This window comes from Hyperolius riggenbachi, chromosome 11, assembly GCF_040937935.1.
Source record: "Hyperolius riggenbachi isolate aHypRig1 chromosome 11, aHypRig1.pri, whole genome shotgun sequence".
Lineage (NCBI taxonomy): Eukaryota > Metazoa > Chordata > Amphibia > Anura > Hyperoliidae > Hyperolius > Hyperolius riggenbachi.
In genome coordinates, this window is record NC_090656.1 from 197,232,015 (window position 1) to 197,255,450 (window position 23,436).

Sequence of the window (23,436 nt, forward strand, 5' to 3'; positions counted from 1 at the left end):
CCCGGGTAAGTTCAGCTCATTTTCCCCCGACCCCCCTACAGTATCCCTTTAAAGAGAATCTGTACTCTAATATTCTTACAATAAAAAGCATACCATTCTATTCATTATTTTCTCCTGGGCCCCTCTGTGCTGTTTCTGCCACTCTCTGCTGCAATCCTGGCTTGTAATTAACAGTTTTAGGCAGTGTTTACAAACAAACTAACCAGCTTCTAATAGGCTCAGCTAAGCATAGTGTGTGAGTCATTCATAGTATGCAGGGGGCCTGCAGAGGGTGTGTATCGCTTCTACCAATCACAAGCAGCCCTGCACATTCCACACAATCAAGCTTTAGCCCGACAAACAGGACAGAGGAAAGATACATTGATTTATTACAGAGACAGTGCAGTTAGGAAAGACTGCAGTAAGCCAGAGCAGATTAGAACAGGCATAGGAACTTATAGGATAGAAGAACTAAGGCTGAAAAATTTGTTACAGAGTCTCTTTAATATGGTCAGAAAGTGGAACAGCATCCAATGGGGAGACTGCGTGTGCTAAGCGGAAAGGTCCCTTTAACCCTTCCAGGGTCATGCAGTATAAATCAAGTAATCCAAAGCACCACATCCTTGTAAATATAGCTCTTTTATTGTAATAAAAGCAATGAGAATGCCATGATCGGTGACAAGATGCTGTTTCGGACCAAGTGTCTTTTATCAACAATACAGCTTGACAATTGACACTTAGTCCAAAACAGCGTCTGTCGCTGATCATGGCATTCTCATTGCTTTTATTACAATAAGGTTTTTTCACATCTAAAATTGAAATCGCTGAGGTTTTTTTTTAATTTTTTTTTTTCCCCCTTCTGGCGCTTACTTGCACGTTGCGATTTTGTGTAAAGCGCTCTTCAAAGCCTCTTTTCAGAGCGATTTGGTTTTTTGACCCGGAAAAGAATAATGCAAGAGCCGCACGATTTTGTGAGCATTTTGCGGTTTTCCTATACTTTCCATTGTAGCAAAATCACCCTAAAAATGGTACAGGCAGCGCTTTGCTGGGCGGATCGGAAACGACTCTTAGGGAATCGTTGCACAATCGCTTTTAGGGCGATTTTCAAAATCGCCGGCGCTTAAAAAAACCCGCAACACACCCTAGGTGTGAACAAGCCCTTAAAGAGCTATATTTACAAGGACTTGGTGCTGCGGATTACTTTATTTTAATATGGGCAGCTTTGGTGGCGTCCAGATTTCCCAGGCACCTCTCAATCCCAAATTGTCAATTTCGAGAAAAAAACAATTGCTTAAAGCGGAATATAACCCTGCATTTCAACTTTGCTCTAAAACATTATTTACAGTATATTATATGCAACCAGCATTTTTTTTTTTACTAGACCAGCATTGGAAGGGTTACACAGGGCTTTAAAGTCCCTAGAGATTTCTGCAACCGAATCCGAACTTGAGTTAGATACTTTTTGTTTACAAATATGTGTTTATTATGACTCATCTCTCTCACTGAGAAGGAGCTTGGAGGACAGCCAAAGAGATGTATCTATTGATAAACAGTTACACACTAACTAAATAGAATGTAACCATCTGAATGTCTGCACAGAACTTAAAACCTCTGTGTTTAACCCTTCCAATGCTGGTCTAGTAAAAAAAAAAATGCTTTTTGCATATAATATGCTGTAAATAATGTTTTAGAGCAAAGTTGAAATGCAGGGTTATATTCCGCTTTAAAGAGACTCTGTAACAAAATGTTCAGCCTAAAGGTGCATACACACATCAAATCATAGTCTTTGGAAAATGAAAGATCACAGACCAATTTTACCCCCTTCCATGTAGTATGAGAGCCATACTCTACACAGTCTATTCTATGGAGCTGAACTCCCCATCAGACAGAAATCTTTGCAAGATGCTGCACACACAGATGCTGTACACATGCAACAGATCAGTATCTGCAAAAGATCTGTTCCTGCAAAAGATCCGTTCCTACAAAATGCATTCATAGTCTATGAGATCTGCAGATCATCATACACACCTTGTTTAACAAACATACATCTGCAGATCAGATCCACCAGGGTGGATCTTCAGATCTGCAGATGATTGTCTGATCTGCAGATGAATGTCAGTTAAACAAGGTGTGTATGATGATCTGCAGATCTCATAGACTATGAATGCAATTTGCAGGAACGGATCTTTGGCAGGAACAGATCTTTTGCAGATACTGATCTTTTGTGTCTGTACGGCATCTGTGTGTGCAGCATCTTGCAAAGATTTTTTTTCTGATGGGGAGTTCAGCTCCATAGAAAAGACCTGTGAAGGTATGGCTCTCATACTACATGGAAGGGGGTAAAATTGGTCTGTGATCTTTCATTTTCAAAAGACTATGGTCTGATGTGTGTATGTGGCCTTTAGTTCTTCTATCCTATAAGTTCCTTTGCCTGTTCTAATGTGCTCTGGCTTACTGCAGTCTTTCCTAATTGCACAGTGGCTGTGTTATCTGTGTTATCTGATCTAATCTGTTTCCTTCTGTCGGCTCTGTGGGCCTAAGGCTTGAATGTGTGGAATGTGCAGGGCTGCTTGTGATTGGATAGAAGCGATACACTCCCTCTGCAGGCCCCCTGCAGGCTCTGTATGACTCACACACTCTATGTGAGCCTATCACAAGCTGGTTAGTTTGTTCAATTCAGTTCACTTTATTGTCATTGTGTAACACAACGAAATTACTTTTCATGACAACCCCACGGTGCATATAGGGAACATAGTGATAGTAACAAGGAAGAGAAGAAATTATACAAGTATGCCAGGTATTACAGATGTTTAAACAATTTGTACACAGTGTTAATTATTTCAGAGAGGATTCAGAGTTCATCAAGTTTATGGCGGATGGGAAAAGGCTGTCTTTCAGTCTGTTTGTGTGTGTGCGGATTGATTTAAAACGTTTACCTGATGAAAGGAGCTCAAACAGGGCATTTCTAGGGTGAGTGTTGTCCTTGATAATGTTTTTGGCCCTTCTCACGCTGTGAGTATTATACAAAAGTTCCAGTGATGGTAGTTCAGTGCCAATAATGGCTTCTGCTGTTTTAACAACTCGCTGCAGGGCTTCTCTAGTAGCCTTTGTGCAGCTGTTGTACCAGGCTGTCATGCAATTGGTCAGAACGCTTTCTATAGTGCATCTGTAGAAATTAACCAGCAGCGTCTGTGGGAGGTTAGCGCTCCTTAGTTTTCTCAAAAAGTAGAGGCGTTGTTGTGCTTTGCCAGTTAGAGCTAAAGCATTGTCAGCCCAGGACAGGTTCTCTGCGATGGTGACTCCCAAAAATGTGAAGCTGGAAACTCTCTCCACAGCCTCTGCATTGATCATTAGCGGTAGGTGAGTGGTCTTTTTGGTGGTCCTAAAGTCCAGAATAATTTCTTTGGTCTTCTTTGTATTTAATAACAGGTTGTTAATGTCGCACCATGCAGTCAGGTTCCTAACTTCTTCTCTGTATGCAGCTTCCTCATTGTCTGATATAAGCCCAATGACAGTCGTATCATCTGCAAACTTAACAATTATGTTTGAGGTATGGATAGGCTGGCAGTCATGGGTGAAAAGTGCATAGAGGAGAGGGCTTAATACACAGCCCTGTAGCACGCCAGTGCTCAGGGTAAGGGTGGAGGATGTCTGTTTTCCTAGTCTGACAGTTTGAGGGCGATTAGTAAGGAAGTCCAATAACCAAGTACATATGGAGGGAGCAAGACCTAGTGCATGGAGTTTGTTGGTCAGCTGGCTAGGTACAATGGTGTTAAATGCTGAGCTGTAGTCAACAAAGAGCATCCTAACATAGGAGTTGGGCTTTTCCAGGTGTGACAGGGCAGCATGGAGAGCTACACAGATGGCATCCTCAGTCGATCTATTTGTTCGGTAAGGAAACTGGTGTTCTAGATTTGCTTGGATGGAGGCCTTGATGTGTGTGGTTACCAGTCATTCAAAGCACTTGGCGATGACAGGGGTTAAAGCAACTGGTCGATAATCATTAAGACAGGTTATCCTAGGATTTTTTGGGACTGGCACAATGGTTGTAGATTTAAGGCATGATGGAACTACACCCAAGAACAGAGAGAGGTTGAATATTTGTGTAAAAACTTTCGCTAGTTGACCAGCACAGGCCTGGAGCACATGTCCTTGCACACCATCAGGACCTGCAGCTTTCCTGGTGTTGATATTTGTGAGTGCTTGCTGCACTTCATGTATGTGAAGGATTAAAGGCTGTGAGTCTGTAGTGGGCCCAAAGTTGACTGGAGGCCGATTGTTGTCTTTTTCAAATCTAGCAAAGAATTTGTTAAAGGATACCCCAACTGAAATGTGACATAATGAGATAGACATGTGTATGTACAGTGCCTAGCACACAGATAACTATGCTGTGTTCCTTTTTTTCTTTCTCTGTCTGAAAGAGTTAAATATCAGGTATGTAAGTGGCTGACTCAGTCCTGACTCAGACAGGAAGTGACTACAGTGTGACCCTCACTGATAAGAAATTCCCCTTTTTTATCTCTTTCTTGCTCTCCGATGCCATTTTCTGCTAGGAAAGTGTTTTATAGTTGGAATTTCTTATCAGTGAGGGTCACACTGTAGTCACTTCCTGTCTGAGTCAGGACTGAGTCAGCCACTTGAATACCTTATATTTACCTCTTTCAGGCAGAAAAATAAAAAAGGAACACAGCATAGTTATCTGTGTGCTAGGCACTGTACATACACATGTCTATCTCATTATGTCACATTTCAGTTGGGGTATCCTTTAAGTTCCTCTGCTAGGCTGGGGATGTTATTATTCGGTGTATATTGAGTGCTATTCTTCTTTTTGTAATCTGTGAATAGTTGAATGCTTTGCCACATCCTTTTTGGGTTTGAGTCATTTTCAAAGTTTTCCTCAATCCTTTGTTTGTATTTAAGTTTTGCATTTCGTATGCCTTTTTTCAGACTTGCTCTGGCTGAAGAATATGCTTCTTTGTCCTGTATTTTAAAAGCTTTGTTTCTATTCTTTAGAAGTTCCTTGAGTTCTTTTGTTATCCATGGTTTGTGATTTGGGTAAACCGTAATTCTTTTGTTGACAGTGATGGTGTCCACACAGAAATTAACATATGACAATACAGAGGAAGTACTCCTCTCCAGGTCTGTTTCATGAAAGAAAATATCCCAATCTGTATTTTCAAAGCAATCTTGGAGCTGAGAGACTGCAGTCTCAGGCCAGACTTTAACAGACTTGCTAATTGGTTTAGCAGTGTTGATAATGGCTTTGTATGCGGGAATAAGAAACAAAGATAGATGGTCAGACTGTCCCAGTGGGGGCGTGGGGTGATTTTGTAGGCACCTTTTATGTTTGTATAGACATGATCCAAGGTGTTTTCTCCTCTTGTTTGTAAACACTGCCTAAAACTGTTAATTACAAGCCAGGATTGCAGCAGAGAGTGGCAGAAACAGCACAGAGGGGCCCAGAAGAACATAATGAATATAATGGTATGCTTTTTGCTGTAAAAATTTTAGAGTACAGATTCTCTTTAAATTTAGCTCTATTTTTTTATTTTTGCAAGAAATGTTTTTTAGCTCACTTTATTCCTCTGTGTATAAAACACAGCGGTCTTTCGGGTTTCTAACACAAACTGAGAGAGCTTAAAATACATCAGTTATGGTTAGTACACACTGGCGACTATGGTCGTTTGAAACAGCAGCTTAACGATCGTTCTGCCGACAATTGGGGAAAGAAGTTTACCAAACGATCATTAAGTACAACGACAAACGAACGTTATCGGCGCGAAGAGAAAATCCAACAGGACGGATCATATCGAGCGACAATCGTTACAAATTACTATAGTGTGTACAGTTATCTGCAGAGAACGATCGTTACAAGGGCCAATGCGCCTGCGTTGGATTCTGCCCAGCTTCCGTACTTTCTGTGAAGCGCGACCCATAAAGTTTGTTACAATACAAATTTCAAATAAACTTTGTTCTTAAATTAACTATCATATATTTTTATCTATTGTAACTCCATGTTAGTGGTTTTTTTTTTTTTTTTTTTTTTTTTATTTTATCTAAATATGTACGCAACATTTCCCTCTGATCGTTCTTTTCTGCGATAACGATCGTTAAAATGTGTATGATGATCGCTGCATCCCATCGTTCCATTGTTCGTCTGGTAACTATCGTTCCTTGTAAACGATAGTTATCGCAAGTGTGTACGTAGCATTACTCCTGCTCACTGCATCCAATAACTTGTTAATTCAGTAATGGGGGAGTTTATGGGCAACCTGCAATCCAAACACTACTAATTCCGTGGTTGCAAAGAAGTACAATTTTTTTGTTTTCAGCTTTTATTTTAAAGTTCTTAGTCGGCTGGAAGTTGAAATGGAAAGATAATTTTTTTTATTAACATTAAATTACAAAAAGACTTGCACAGCACTGAACTGTGTTTATGAACCTTTTATAGAAAGATTTATGTGAAAGAGGAATTTCTCAGTATTTAATACAGACTCTGGGCTCAATTCACAAAGCATTACTGCATGCGGTAATGCAGAAAATAACCGATTTTACGAAACATTTTGTCAAATGTTAGTTTACAGACTAGGGAGGTACATTACAGAATAGTGAGGTAAATTATCGATTTGTGAGGTAAATACCTCATAAATGCCAATTCACAAAGTATAACGCATGCAGTAAAACGAGCAAGATGCTTGGTATTTTATCTCCGGTCTGGAGCTGTCGGTAAGATAACAAACAGCCATTTGTAAAAGAAGGTGAAACTGGTACAGAAAATAGGAAAGTTAAAGAAAACCTTTAATGAACCAAAGAGCCCCTAGGGGGACCTTACCTCAGGAGGAGGATGCCTCTTAATCTTAAAGAGGCTCCCCCCCCCCCGTTCTCCTTTGTCCTCTTGATCTTGTGCATAACAATTGTCCTCTTGACCTTGTGCATAACAATCCTGTGAATCCACAGTAGCGGGTTTCCGATGGGCTGCGGTGGAAATAGTCAAGCCCGATTGGATCTGCATTACTGTGCAGGTGCAGACACCTCGTGCCTGAACCATAGAGCAGATCCAATCTTGCTTGGCTATTTACGCCAGTGCCTGAATGAAAGCTGCAAGAAGGTTTGTGCGAGTCTTGTCACAGGGTTGTTATAGTCCTGGAGCCATATATCCACTATGCATGCGCGCGGTGTTGGATTTTCAGGTCTACCAGCGCTGGAACAGGGGTATGGAAAAAGACGGGGCCTAAGCCTCATTAGGATCCAGAGGCTTTCCTCTCCTGAGGTAAGTCCCACCCAGGGGCACTTTTTTGTTGTTGCAGGTGTTCTTTAAACGATTGAAGAAAATACTTGCGCTTTACATGTTAGCAGTGTTCTCCCCAGGCTCTTTTAGGGAGCCCATACACCTGATTTTCCCGCAATATTCAGCAGATTCGTTCACTGTGATCGAATCTGCTGTGAAATCGTCGCGCAAACACTGACAGAACGATCGATTTCCGTCCAAAATCAATTGTTCCCGTCTCCGTCCGTGCGTAAGATTTTTCTCGATCGCCGGCGGGTCGGGAGTGCGTCAATAGCGGCGTTCGAATGCCCGACGAGCGATGCAATACATTTCCTGATCTGGCCGGCGCGACTCCCCTGGTCTCCGCTGTCTTCTTCTCCGCACTGGGCTCCAGGACTGCAGCTTCACTGAACTTCCTGTCCCGGCAGGAAGTTTAAACAGTAGAGCGCCCTCTACTGTTTAAACTTACCCTGGACAGGAAGTTCAGTGAAGCCAGCCGGTCCAGAACCCAGCGCGAAGAAGACGACAGCGGAGACCAGGGGAGTCGCGCCGGCCAGATTAGGAAATGTATGGCAGGCGGCAGCGGCAGCTCCACAGATTGTGATCGGTTTCATGCTGAAATCGATTCACAATCTGTTTGCGGTAAAGGCAGCCATACGATCCCTCTCTGATCAGATTCGATCAGAGAGGGATCTATCTGTTGGTCGAATCTGATGGCAAATCAACCAGTGTATGGCCACCTTTAGATGGGTGCTCCACCCAACTAACTTTGATGAGTACCCGACTGTCATCGGTTTGCATCCTCATTCTTTTTGCACTAGCCCTGCATTCCCCCATTGCCCCACCCCGCTACTTTTTTTTTATGCCCCCCAGCTGGAAAACATTTCTGTCTTTGCTGTCATGTGCTGTCTTTGTGACATCTGGTTTCCATTTTTCCATGCACTGCAATAATCCATGTAATACCGAAAGACACACTGCATGATTTTTAAAAAAAACAAATGAAATACTGCATGAGGTAAAAATCTTTGTGAATTGTCATGCAATTGTTGGATAATTTACCAATCTATTACAGCATGTGTGAATATCTTGGTGGATTCTTAAAAGAAAAATTTAGCTGGATGAAGTAATTTAACTCGTATGAATTTTTTTTTTTTTTTTTTTATTATACTAAACGGCTCCATGTAAATCGATCCCTCTATTTTTATGTGTAGAGGTGACAAACCAGCCGCCCCATTATTTATATCCAGAGAGGTGTTCCTTTTGGATCCTTCCATTTTACAGTCTTGATCTTCTTTTTCCTCCATCTTTTCTTCCTGCTCTTCGCTATGAGCGTCCCATTTACGTTGCCCACATCTGTCAGGTTGGTGAGGGTCTGTGTCCATGGATACGCAGATGTCACATCAGGGAGTTCTGGACACGTTTCGTGGGGACCCACGCACAGATCTTTCTTGTTGTAGAAAAAGTGCCTCCTCCGTGGTCTCACCATTGTCAGACATTCTGCAAACTGTCTATCGCACTCGCACGCCATCTTTTCGCAGAGCGTGGATGACTTGCATTCTGTGTGTGATCGGCCACAGGAGAACTGATAGAAATTCCACTTAATCTTGCTGTGGCACTGCAGATCGAGCCTCGAATAGCGGTAACAACAGTCGTGTAGTAGGCAGCACCGGTCCACATCATCGACGGGCGTGCCGGAGCCCCCGCTGCCACAGTAGCACCCATACAGGTTAATGGCCAACAAAGGAACTTTGAGTCTCTCTCTGTAGCACCAGAGAGTAACCACCAGGTCCATCACGCCTCGTTTTTGCCGCATCAGGGTGTTGGTACAACTTCCAGGCATCTGATACTGGGTGGAGCATGCGTACACCAGGAGAAACAGCACTGGCTTCTTCATTGCAGAGGGAACAGGAGCTGGGCTGTCCTATGGAGAAATGAAATCTGACTTTATCGTTGTTTATAAAGTCTATATATCCTGTAATGCACTGGTTGCTTACATCCCAACTGTAAAGGTGGCCACACACACACACGTTACAATTTTTCAAACATTTTTTTTCTATGTGATGAAACTTTTCATACAAAATCGTATCTATGGCAAAAATGTTAGTTCAATTGAAAAAAAATCACTCAATCAACTTTTTGATGTTTTAATATAAATACCTTTTTTTAATGCAGTTTTCACAGATTGGACAAAAGGGATCATGTGATCCCTTAACACCAGTGGCTGCATCGATTGGTCAACTAATCACATGATCCCTTGGACCAATCAGTGTTCTCCCAGTCCCTCAGTGATCACTATTACTGCTAGTAACAGTGATCATGGATTTAAAAAAATAAATACATCACAAGCACCGTGCGATGCCCCCAAGGCAGCAATGATTGGTGCAAGGGTTTATGGGGTCCCTGAACCAATCAATGAGCCTCAGGCAGGGAACACGCTTGCTGCTATTGTGAGCATTTTCTGAGGATGGCAAAACCGGCTGGGCTTTATGGGCTATTGAAGTCAATAACCTCCCTCGAGAAACGTGTGTCGTTACCATTCACGTTTTGCATTTGCAATTTTCCACACGTTTTTGTACAGTTTTCCTCTTCTTCCCACACAAAACGCACATTCGTAATTATAGTGTATACTGCCACAAATGGAAAATCGCAGAATGAATGCAACAAAATTTTGAGGAAAACGCACTTGCAAAATGCACTGTGGTGGAGGCCCTAGGACAGTGATGGCTTACCTTGGCGCTCCAGCTGCGTACGAGAGAGAACGGCGCCGGAGACTTGGGCGCAGGACACAGCCAGTATATGGCTGATCCTGCTGCCGCACAAGTCCGGGCCGTGTTAATTACTATTCCCCCTCCAGGCCGACATGGATAGTGGGGGAATGAAATAATTTGGCTTCCAGCAAGTGCTGGAAGCCGAATTATTGTTTTAAAAGCAACTTCAGATCCGTCTTCTGACGGCGCTGAAGTTACTCCCTGTGCCTGTGATAGCCGTAGTTTATATTACGCCCTATGGTGGCGCCGGCTGCGCCCAAGTCTCCTGCGCTGCTGCGCCCAAGTGTCCAGCGCTGGATTTACCGTGTTCGCTCCAGCTGTGGTGGGACTACAAGTCCCATGAGGCATTGCAATACTCTGACAGCTCTCAGCATAGCTCGGGGAGGCATGATGGGGTTTGTAGTTTTGTCACAGCTGGAGTGCCAAGGTTAGCCATCACTGCCCTAGGATGACAGGGAAAAATGCCCCTGCAGGTGTGTTCTTTGCCTTATACTTGAATGATGACTGTTAGAGCCAGTAACGGTGATCATTCATAAAACCAAGTAGTGAGGCAGTGTTGAAAATCATGTGCAATTTTGCACAATGCAAAATCACACAAAATACATTTCAATAGCGTTCGTTTGTTTTCCGGCTGTGATTTGCATGCGTTAAAAAAAAAAAAAAAAACGCATATGGTTCCTGTACAATTCCTATAGACGCCCATGTAAAACGCTGCTAACATCAACTATTACAGTAAATTTGGACGCCAGAGTCTCCCGATAAAATTACAGCAGCTGCAAAGATGGCCCACTATAGAAACTGCGGCTATAGACGTAAGACACACATGAAACAAGCATGCAGCTAATCTAGTGACTTTAATCAGAAACATCTGATCTGCATGCTTGTTCAGGGTCTACGGCTAAAAGTATTTGTAGAAGAGGCTCAGCAAGACAGCCAGGCAATTTGCGTTGTTTAAAAGGAAATGAGTATGGCAGCCTCCATATCCTTATGTTTCCTTTAAAGCCTTGTACACACACCGGTCTAAACTACCAGCCACCTCTCCAGATCATCTAGTATGTGTGCAGCCACCTCAACCTGTCGCCAAAAGATGTAGGGTGCCTGATAATGTTGGTAAAGTGCATTCTTCCCCCTGCCACCCACACGCTGGAAGCCACTCCTTCATTTTTCCTCTCCCACCATAGCAACTGAGCCACAGCCTAACAACATGTTTGTACAGCTCTCTACCCCAAACTGTTGCCCAAGGGATTAAGGCACATCCCTACGGGCAACAGTTGTTGTGCATGTACAGTATATGCACCTTTTAAGGCTAGTTCTGGTCACTTTTAAAAAAAAAAATGCAAATGTTCAAACCAATGCACTCACAGATTTACTCATCCAGGCATCACTGTTATCCCTACAGCTAAATTAAAAGCCGGGGTCTCAGTTCACAAAGGAATGCATTCTTTTGCGTAGTCACCTACACTGCACAGAAGTACCCAGGTAAACATAGGTGTCCTAACAGTGGTACCTGGATGAGTGAATCTGTGAATACATTTGTTTAAACATTTGCATGCGAGAGTGCGAAGGGTTACTGATTTTTGCTATTTTTCTGGCCACACCCCGTTTAGCACCTCCCTTTCCTTAAATTACTTATTTAATGTCCTAACTAGAGGCGATGTGCCTGGATTTATGTGTGTTTTTTTTTTCTTGTTACTGACCTCTGTGGCCAGGGTTTTAATCTAGTGCACTCCCTCCCTCCCCTGTTTGTGTTTTTTGTCAGCATGCACACAGCTTATGTTGGTGTATGTGCATGGTGGATACATAACATCCGCTCCCTTGTGCGATTGGTAAGATGCACTATCTGTCCCAGGAGAGGGCGTCAGGATGTGTGCTCCTAATCCATTGATAGGTTTGATGCAATGAATGTGTTTGCATGTCTGCACTATGCATGTTACAGGGCTAGAGTTAGGACACCTATGTTTACCTGGGTACTTCTGCGCAGTATAGGTGACTAAGCATAGGAATGCATTCTTCTGTGAACTAAGACCCCGACTTTTAACTTAGCTGTAGGGATAACAGTTGTGCTTGCATGAGTGAATCTGTGAATGCATTTGTTTGAACATTTGCATGTGAGAGTGCGAAGGGTTACTGATTTTTTTTTTTTTGCTACTTTTCTGGCCATGCCCCCTTTAGCTCCTCCCTTTCCTTAAATTACTTATTTAAATATCCTAACTAGAGGCGATGTGCCTGGATTTGTGTGTTTTTTTTTTCCTGGTCACTTTTAAATCGCCTGAGCCAGTAACTCTAAAGCTATTAGAGGAAAATGATCAGCACAACCCGAGGTGAGAGGGATATGGAGGCTGCCATATTTATTCCCTTTTAAATAACAGGACAATAAATTCCTATTAATCTTTGGCATCAGTAGTGTCTGAATCACAACCCTGAAACAAGCATGTAGCTCAGACAGACTTGAGTCAGAGCACCTGATCTGCATGCTTGTTCAGGGTCTATGGCTTAAAGTTGAAGATTCACAGGATCAGCAGGACAGGCAAGCAACTTGCATTATTTCAAAGGAAATAAATATGGCACCTGAACTCAGAACTTCCTCTCTTTTCTAAAAGATAAGCAACAGCATAATAACCTTTAAAGAAAAACATATCTTTGTTACAGCTGATACAAATCCTGCAATAAATCTGCAGTGTGTCTACTTCCTGCTTTCATGGAAGCAGACATTGTAACATTCTGTGTTTACAAATTAGCTGCACTACCGGGGCAGTCGGCAGGCATAGTTGAGAGATCACATTACAGTTGTGATTAGTCACAGATGAGGGGGAATTAAACAGGCTACACTCTACATACAGGGTGCATTTCTCTGTTTTCCTTCTGTCATCCCTGTGTTAACAAATTAGCCGCTCTGTCGAGGCAGCCAGCTGACACAGCTGAGAGATCAACTTACAGCTGTGATTAGCCTCAGATGAGGGGGCATTAGACAGACTAAATGCTCTAAATACATATAGGGTGCATTTCTCTCTGTTTTCCTTCTGTCCAGTGCAAGAGTTCAGGTCCACTTTAAGAGTCACTCAGTGGCGCCTTACTTATTTCTCTCGCTTCAAGTGTTTTGATTTAGTTTCTGTCTCCAGGTCATTGACTGACTATGGTTGGGATAAAACCAGGACCAGGGTAACGGCTCAGCAGTTTGCTTATGGCAGCCACCATATTTCTGTCCCTCCAACATCAGTTACAATACACTCAGGAAAATCCCTGCGTTTAGTAATGAAGCACACTACCTGATCGCTGCTGTTCCGAGGAGCTGCAGGAAGAGTCTGAAGACTTGTCTGATGTTTGTGATCTTCTAATGCTGCTGGCCGCAGCAGAGGATACGGGGCCCCGGAATGCAGCATACCATATAATCATGCTGTTAACCCATCTTGCGCTGACTGCTCTTTACAGCTTCTAAAGGCATGCTTGCTGCAGGAGGAACTTGTGAGGCACGCATGTTTTTTTTTAGGTTTCTCTGGTATTCCTGTAAAAATTGCCTCTGAAAGTGATGTGGATTGTTGAAAGGGAACCCGAGGTGAGAGGGATATGGAGGCTGAAATATGTATTTCCTTTTAAAAAATGCACATAGCCTGGCTGTCCTGCTGAGCATCTTCCTTTAATACTGTTAGCCATAGATGCTGAACAAGCACGCAGATCAGCTGACTATCACCTGACAATGGATCAGGGAACATGGGCAACTCATGCCTTGCAACGCTGGATCCCTGGTTTGAATCCCAGCCATGGCAAGGAGTTTGTATGTTCTCCCCGTGTCTGAGTGGGTTTCGTCCGGGCACTCTAGTTTCCTCCGACATCCCAAAAACATACAGATAAGTTAATATGCTTCCCCCTAAAATTGGCCTTAGACTACGATACATACGACTATGGGAGGGATTCAATTCAATGAGCCCCCCTGAGGGACAGTTAAAGAAAACCTGAACTGAAAATTAAAAGTCAAAATAGGCATACACAAGTCATACTTACCCCCCGTGTAGTCTGCTTAGCAATCTCTTTCTCCTATCCCGCATCCTGTTTGTTCACTGTGATCAGGGGAATTTTCCGTCCTCCATTTTGAAAATGGCCATTACCCATAACCGCTTTCTGGTCAGTACACAGTTAAACTGTAACATCGCCCACTTGGAGCCATAGGGAAACATGGACATTACCTGGTACATCAGTTTTCCTCTCAGCTATAACTGACAGCAACTGATATTTTACTGACAGCAACTGATATATTTCAGATCTGACAAAATATTGTCAGAACTGGATGGGATTATTGTCAGAAGAAAATGGTGAGCTTCTGAGAGGAACTGATGGCAAGGTAACTATGTAATGTTCATTTGAAGTTACCTCGTGTGTTTATTTTAAATATTTTTACTCAGTACAGATTCTCTTTAAGTGACAGAACAATATACTCTGTACAGCGCTGCGGAAGATGTCGGCACTATATAAATAACCTCACAGTGACGCCTCCCAACGAACGAAGCTCCCCAATCCATCTTCCTACCAGTGGGAACACGCGACGGCACAAATGATTGCTGTACTTTGTGCAGAAGTCTCCGTTGTGACGGTAGATGACGCTGCGCCTCGCCAATCATTAGTGAAACAGCGCCACTGTACCCGCGTTGCGAGATCGCAGAAACTCACTCGTTGCTTAAAAAAAATCGCCGGTCCTCGGAATAATCGTAGTGTGTATGGACCTTCACTGGATCAGCTGGATGCTCATTTCAGGTGTGTTATTCAAACACTACTAACCAGAAGGATGAGCAGGACAACCAGGAAATGATTTGGCATTGTTTAATAGGAAACCTATATGGCAGCCTCCATACGTGTCTCTCTTCTGGTTCCTGTTAATATTCTCTGTATAGCGCAACAGAAACGATCACTGCTATATAGAGGCATAATAATGAAAATCCCTCACGGTCTGCCCATGAAAGGGTTACGATGACATCCATATTTTGGACTGTGCATTTGGCAGGTGGCGGAAATAGTCTATTTATAATGTGTGGGGTTTTTCGAACCCTTCAATTACATGTCTTCCGGCAGCGTAGGAACTGGAAGCAGAAATTGGAATCAACACTTCCTCATTTAGTTTTCTGCACATATTTTGTTAAGATGTTTGTACATTGAAGCAGAGCTTTACTGTAGCAGTAAAGTGAAAATTATAACTATAGCTTGCTAGCTCTAAAGGGCACTAAAGCTACATGAAACTGTTGCCCTAACACATCTGTAAAGATCATTTTTTGGGCAATACATACTTATAAGCGAACCTGAACTGAAAATAATAAGCATAGAAGATAATGCTGTGTGTAGTGCTAATGATAGATAGAACATTACTAACCTAGAACAAAATCATATTTGGATTTTTAGTTTAGCGGCTAAATTTAAGACTACATTCTAAACAACAGTTACACATAGGGGTGCGCAAAACAGGCAAGGTGACAGGCACTCCCACCGCCTGGGACTACTGCAAACTACACCCCAATGGGCGTGGGAGTTAGGAACAATACAGACAGCCCCCCGAGATGCTAAACAGCAGCCATGACAATCTGATGTAATACTGTATCTGCTTCATTTTAGTTTCAATACAAACAGGAGCGTTTGAACTTTTTTGCTCTAAAATGGTTATAGCGTTTTCTCAGCCAAATAGAAGTGTTTTTTTTCTGTCTATTTACTCTTCAGGACATCAGGCTGTATTTGACTTGCTCATTTGCAGAGATAACGGCTCTGTTTTTTTTCTTAAAACTTTCAATGCAGGAAAGTAGAAAGGAACTTCAGACAATTTCTTACTAGGACAAGTACTATATGTATCTACCATATGTTTATCTCTTGGGGGGGCCTGATGGACAAACCTGTGGTAAAATTGCAGTTTCAGCAATATCACTGGTGCTAAGGGCAGCAAAGTACCGCGAGTTGAGCATTTAGTTTAACCCAGGGTATATGGATATGGTTGCTTAACATGCATTACCATTTACCTGTACCGCACCAATTGCAGAATGCACTGTATTCTGCTGCCCTTAATACTGGTGATTTGATCAATAATACAGCGCATGTACCCCAATATACGATGTTCAACACCCCACCACAAAACACTTCTCTGCTTTACATACAAAAATGTGTGCAATATGTGGCCAAAAAAAGGTACAAAATAATAATCGGCTAAAAGGATACAAAAACAGTCTAGTTTATACACAGTATTTTCCAGATAGCGCTTCAACATCTATTATGTGACTGTCAATCTTCCACCGATCATGTGCTCTCACCTCACATGGAATGAAACGCAGCTATTGGTGTAAAAACTACGGGTTACAGTAGTCTACTGAAGCTTGTTGGGCATTACATAGGCTCCCCCTCACCTGCTGCGATTCCTCCTTGTCAGCAACAACGGAATACTGCACTCCTCTTTGAGTCAAGTCACCATAACATATGCAGACTTAGTGGTTCTCCGTAGATCGATCAAAAGCAAAAACCCTTTCATTGCGCAATATATCTGCTAAAAAAGAACTTTTCAAAAAATATTGCACACACACGTACAGCAGTATAATCAGGCTTGTGGCGTATTAGGAGCAGGACTCTACCCTGCGCGGTCTCCCAGGCTGACCGCCGAGATGTGTGCTAATCCCTCTCCTCACACACCACCTCTCTGCGAGTTCCTTCCGCACTAGGCTCTTCCCAGCAGTTTTGTCACACCTCATCACAACTGGCCCAATGTGTCGCTGAAAGATCTTGAGTACGGGGTCATCTTGGCTGAGTACTGAGTATTGTTCTCCACCTTACTCCTCCTTTCGGAAGCTGCTCCACTGTGCTGCACTGTCATCCCTCGGCCCTGTACTCTCAACCTAAGACTCGTATCCTGATCACTGCGAGCAGCAATCATACTGCATCTTCATGTACCTCAAAGAGAACCCGAGGCAAACCTAAAGGAAAAACATGAGATACTCGAGTAGTTAGGTAGTAGGAAACCTCGGTGTCCTCCAGATGCTCCCGATGTCCTCCTGGAAACCGCTGCATAGGACCCTTTTTGAAGACCTCTAAAGCGCTCATCTTTATGCAGGAGTTTGGCTGTGATGCACTTGCGTGGCTATGCTTATGCAGTAGCAGACACTGTTAAAAAAAATACCATCAACCAGAATCCAGACTCTCGTTGGAACCTACAGGAAGCGTTGAGAGGCTGTAATTTCTGCAAAAGGAGGATCTACTAAATATTGATTTCATTTCTTTTTTCTGGTGCCCAAATTTAGGCACCTGCCTAATTTTGTTTAACCACTTGATGACCACAGTGGTAAACCCCCCCTAAAGACAAGGCTGATTATTACTAAAATGGCCACTGCAGCTTTAAGGCAAAGCTGCACGGCCGCACAACACAGTACACAAGTGATTCCCCCCACCAACAGAGCTCTCTGTTGGTGGGGTCTGACCGCCCCCAGTTGTTTGTTTTTTTTTTAATCAATATTTATGTTCCTGTTTTTTTTCTATATTTTTTACCCCTCCCTCCTCCCAACCGGCCAATCACGCGATCGGCTGTCATAGGCTTCTGCTTATTAGAGCCGATTGCTCTCTTGTCCCCCAGGGGGACATTTGTGTAACACGGCTGTCCCCAGTGCAGCACTGCTGCTGACCGCAGCACTGCATTATGTAAATAGATGGCGATCACGCCATCTAACAGTCTCCCAAGTGAAGACGGGGCGGAGCTCCGCCCCCTAGAAAGAGATCCTTCAGTAGCCGGTTCCAGGACCTGATGCCAATTGGCGTTGGACGGTCCTGGGGCTGCCGCCGCGGCCACGCCCATTGGCGTCGAACAGTCTTTGAGCAGTTAAACAGTTATTGCACACTTTCTGTCAATCCAATAAACTTCATTTCACTTCTCAAATATCACTGTGTCTCTCCTACATGATATATTTAACTGACATTTTTTTATCGTAACAACCAAGGATTTATACACGAAAATCATGGCGATTGACAACATTGCACAAACTTTCGAATCCCATTGTAGCTTAATCATCGGGGTGCAGATGTTACCTTTTTGTGTGAAATGAGACATCTGCAGCTAAGTGTTGTCAGGAAATTTTTATCACATGACCAGAAGTCTCTGTGGGTGGGGCTGCTGCTGCTGATTGCTTAATCTGCACAAGTCACATTGCAAGTGGGAAGTCACACAGTGAATCTCTAAAAACATTATAGATTATAGCAATGACAGTCAGTGCTGCAATGAGTGGCCTTTATATGGGCTCTTGGCTGGGGGGAAGGAGGCTTCTACACAGACGAAAACCGGCTCTGCAACAAAGATGTGGGGAAACATTTGTGATGAATGCTGTGGCTTTTTCTGCCGATTGCGTTGATATTATTGCTTTCCTTTCCCTCGCTCAGCCACATTGTGATAATTGCTGCTTTACATAAATAAGCAATGGACATTATGTTGGGTGAGGATTTTTAATGACTTTGTATCAGCATAAAATGCTTTAATGAGTTTCCAGTCTGTGAACTGGGAATAGCGCAGAGTTCTTTATCACATCTGTAGATCTACATCATAAATAACAACATCATTACCTGGACAGTATAACCTGAAACTGGCTACTGTCAAAAACATGTGCGGCTCTTGCCTTTCGCATGATCACTTCGAGTAAGAGCTCGTTCACACTTGAGCGGGAATCGCGCAATTCCTGCTCACTGCAAACCGCTAGCGGTTTTTAAAAAACCACAAGCCCATGTAACCCTATGGCAGTGTTCACGGCATTTTGAGGTTAGCGTTAACCGTAAACGTGTTACATGCAGCGGTTTGCCGGCAATTCAGGAGCGATCGCAATTAGTATGTATAGAACCGCTAATTACGTTCACTCCCAAAACGCTACTTCATCCAGTGTTTTTTTTTTTTGTTTTTTTTTTTCACGTTTAACGCGGAAAAATCACTCCCACAAAACACTGGCGGTAATCACTAGCATTTTGCGATTCTAGGTGTGAACGGGGCCTAAAGGACAACTGAAGCGAGAGGAATATGGAGGCTGCCATATTTATTTTCTTTTAGCTATACCAGTGTCCTGGCTGTCCTACTGATCCTCAGCCTCTAATACTTTTAGCCATAGCCCCTGAACAAGCATGCAGCATATCAGAGGTTTCTGACATTATTGTCAGATCTGACAGGATTAGCTGCATGCTTGTTGCTGGTCTTATTCAGACACTACTGCAGCCAAATAGATCAGCAGGGCTGCCAGGCAACTGGTATTGTTTAAAAGAAAATAAATATGGCAGCCTCCATATCCCTCCCACTTTAGTTGTCCTTGAAAGTGATCCTGAGCCGAAGCTCAGGTATAAAATGAGATACAGGTAGTCCCAGATTTACGAACAGAGGAGGTACAGGGGACAGAGATGGCACAATGTTCCGACTTAAGAACAGATTCAGGTTAAGAACGAACCTACAGTCCCTATCTCGTTCGTTAACCGGGGACTATCTGTACTTGCCTAAAGAGAAGGAAGCCCCAAGATCCAGTTGAGGCCAGAGCCAGTTGAGGCTTCTCTCGGTGCTCTGATGTCCCCCAGAAGATTGGCAAAAAGGAATTGTCGGCAATCATATCAGGGCCATGCACCTCCTCTTCCATCAGCGTGACCGCATGCGCAGTGTTACTATGCTCGCTTGGCTACTACACGGTCGTGCTTGTAGCAGGAGAGGAGCGTGGCCCCGATGTGGAAGGGGGGTGTGCTAAATTAGGGGGGACACCAAGGGAAGCCTCAATGGAATCCTGAGGCTTTCCTCTCTTTAGGCAAGTTCTAAGCTGCATACAATTTGTATCAAACTTTCATGGAAGTTGGAATATACATATATACAATGTGTGTGGAAAAAAATTAAATTACTGCTGCCTGGATTTAGAAGATGGAGCTGCCGTTGCTAAGGAACTTTAACCAAGCTTCATTCCAATCAGTAGCTGATACCTCCTTTCCCAGGAGAAAATATTACCTTTCTCAAATAGATCATCAGGGGGAGTCTTTATGGCTGATATTGTGGTGAAACCCCTCCCACAGTGTGATGTCATGACCATTGTCCTGACAGTTTGTTCAATGCATATTGTAAAAAAATGAGAATTTTTTTTTTCATTATTTTCGCTACAGTTCCTCTTTAAGGGCCTGTGGGGTAAGTAGTGATGAAATAACTGACGCTGATGGATTCTCTCTTTATTTTAGGTGGGACACGAGCCACTGCCACCCACTCTAGGAAGAAACCTTTTTGGACGTCAGGTCTACCAACTTCCCGGCCTCTTCTCCTATGGTATGCAAGGAAACGATATCTAGATATCTTGTATCGTGTAGTCCTCAGGAGCAGGGCTGTGGAGTCGGTACAAAAATTATCCGATTCCGGCTCCTCAGTTTATTAAAAACCACCGACTCCGAATCCAGCTACCCAAAATTACTCCGACTCCACAGCCCTGCTCAGGAGAGAACAGAAGTGGAAGAATACAGAGGTCCTCAGTGTCCACAGCCATCTTTAAGCTACACACGCACACACACGCGGACACACGCTTAGAGAGACACACTCCTCCTACACACACTCCCACAAGGGTAGCCATATTTGGCCTTTGCATACACACACACACACCAATAGTTCCTGAGACTCTCACACTCCACCTATGCACACTCCCATAAGAAGCTCCGCCCACCATATAGGATAAAGTCACATTCTGTAGAGAGAAACGTAAAGGAATCTCACATGAAACTTCAGTCTTGAATGCTGCTCCCTGTGGCTTGCCACCAACCCACAATACACAATGCATCGGCCACAAACTGTAACATACTGTACATCCATTTATCGTCACACTGTACATACTCGTTACGGTAATTAAAAAAAGTCTCATTTATGGGGAACTCAGAATTTTCACCAGCTTTCAATGGCCCCGGGGACATCGGGGTCTGGTATCTTCTGAGAGCCACTAGCTTAGGATCCAGAGGCTTCCCCCTTCCAAGGTAAGTAGCATCTAGGGGCCTTTTTTTTTCCTCCTTCAGGTACACGTTACCAACACATCTGTCAGCATCGGGCCCCAAACTGTTGCCGTGGGATAGATTCCTGATCCCTGTGGACAACAGTAACTGAATATGTGCACTTGATAACCACTTCACCTCCCCCAGCATGAGTATCTACGTCCCTGTATATAAACAAATATAAACAGTGTAAACACTTGTTTCTGTCTTCTATTTTTAGAACACACTAACTCTGTATCTCCATCTTGTGGCCAAAAAGTAAAATCGCACCCAAATACCATATTATACACCTTCCAATAGAAAAATGAAATACATTTTCATTATTTTTAAAAACCCTTGGGGGTGAGCTAAAGCAAATCTGAAGTGGATTCCTCAAGGCCTACCAACAGTACATGTTTTGCAGGAAACCACATACAATCACAGGTGAGGTAATTAGTGTCTCAGCAGAGCTGATTAACTACCTCTGTGGATTTATACAAAACATGCACTGTTGGTGGGCCTTGAGGACATCGTTTGGGAAAACTGCCCATAGAGCCTTCCTGTTACTCTCACGGTTTGTCTCTTTCCAGCGCTGTAACCCCTGTAAGTGGTATATCAGTCGAATACTCCTCTGTGAGGCTTTGGAAGGTTTCAGGAGCCAGAGTGCTCCCAAAGACAGTCCACTCCATACTGCACATGTGTGAGCACGCTTTCTTGCACATACGTTGTCTTCAGGAGCATTTGGGCTCCCAAAGCTTTCCAAAGCCTCCCGTGGCTGCAGATTTGTATGCGGGTGTCAGCGCTGGAACGAAGGTACCATGAGCGGAACGAGAAGGCTCTGTAGGACCCAGAGCCTTCCATCTCTTTTGGTGAGTACCTGTGTTTTTATTTTATTTATTTATTTATTTAAATCCACTTCAGATGTGCTTAAAGAACAAGCAACACCCATGCTAACCTAGAAATAAAAAAACACATATATAAGTAGATAAATACTACTTCTACTTTCATAACCGATGTATTGTGCTATCCACGTAACGATGCCTGTGAATTTTATAAAGGAAAAACAGAGAATCCTACTCTAGGCAGTGGCCATCTTGCCAAGCTTAAAGAGAACCCGAGGTGTGTTTAAAGAATGTTATCTGCATACAGAGGCTGGATCTGCCTATACAGCCCAGCCTCTGTTTCTATCCCAAACCCCACTAAGGTCCCCCTGCACTCTGCAAATCCTCATAAATCACAGCCGTGCTGTGAGGCTGTGTTTACATCTGTAGTGTCAGTCTCAGCTGCTCCCCCGCCTCCTGCATAGCTCCGGTCCCTGCCCCCGTCCCTTCCATCCAATCAGCAGGGAGGGAAGGGATGCAGGCGGGGACTGGAGTTCTGCAGGAGGCGGGGAGAGCAGCAGACTGACACTATAGAGATAAACACAGCCAGCTCTGACAAGCTGTTTGTCAGCAGCGTGGCTGTGATTTATGAGGGATTGCAGAGTGCAGGGGGACCTTAGGGGGGCTTTGGGATAGCAACAGAGGCTGGGCTGTATAGGCAGATCCAGCCTCTGTATGCAGATAATATTCTTCAAACCCACCTCGGGTTCTCTTTAATGCTGACATCATAGCCTCCCTGACTCTTGTTTCCACCTCCTCCCTTCTCTTGGCAATTGTGTATTCATTAGCTGCCCTCCTCCCAGAGTGGTTTTTTTTATTTACACATCCAATCACTGAGTCACCTCAGCCTTGCTTGTAAACACAAGTGATCAGCTAGACAGGGAAATAAATGGAAGAGGAGGAATATATTATAGATAAAAAGAACTCCCAGCATTCAAAATAACTCCCATCATTCAACTTTTTGGCACTAGGGCCAGTGCTCCTAAAGTATGTGATAACTCCAAACCATAACAGCAGAAAAAGTTTTGAATGCAGGATTAGCATCTTTAGCACTTAATACAATCAGACCAGTTGCTGTTGAAATTTGATTTTTATGGTGACAATACCGCTTTAAGAAAAACTACCTTGTTGAATTTCCCAGCTCATCACTAATGAGAAGTTTATTTCTCTTTCTCTTTTCACGACTAAGATGATTATTAGAACGTGTCATTGTTTTTCAGCAAAACACATCATTAGCATCGATGGCAAGAAAGGACTTTTCAAGGGCTTGACCCCACGTCTGTGTGCGGGAGCAGTGGGCACTGTGGTACACAGCAAAGTACTGCAGGTAAAGTGATTTATACTTTTCCAAGGTGAACAGATAAAACCTGTTTTAAAGTGTACCTGTAGGGAAAAAAGTGCTCCTATGAGGAACTCGCATGGCTGTTTCTGGCCAGTTTTGCACCCAAGGCAAGACAGCCGTTACCTGCCTCCTAAACTTATGAATAGGACATTTGTAGCCTACAATGGCCTAAATTCACTAAGCAGCTTAGACTAGTCTGTTGTTGGTTTTAGTCTACGGATGGTTTGGTGTAAATCAAAA

At 43.4% G+C, this 23,436-nt stretch overlaps 1 protein-coding gene across 1 annotated transcript in view; it reads left to right on the forward strand.

Moving 5' to 3' along the window:
• Positions 1 to 23,436, forward strand: part of MTCH2 (mitochondrial carrier 2) — a 63,415-nt gene that overhangs the window by 10,114 nt on the left and 29,865 nt on the right. Inside the window, exons 2-3 of the mRNA XM_068260394.1 lie at positions 20,203 to 20,287; positions 23,075 to 23,181. Of these exons, the coding sequence (XP_068116495.1) occupies positions 20,203 to 20,287; positions 23,075 to 23,181 (192 nt within the window). The remainder of the gene's footprint in view (positions 1 to 20,202; positions 20,288 to 23,074; positions 23,182 to 23,436) is intronic.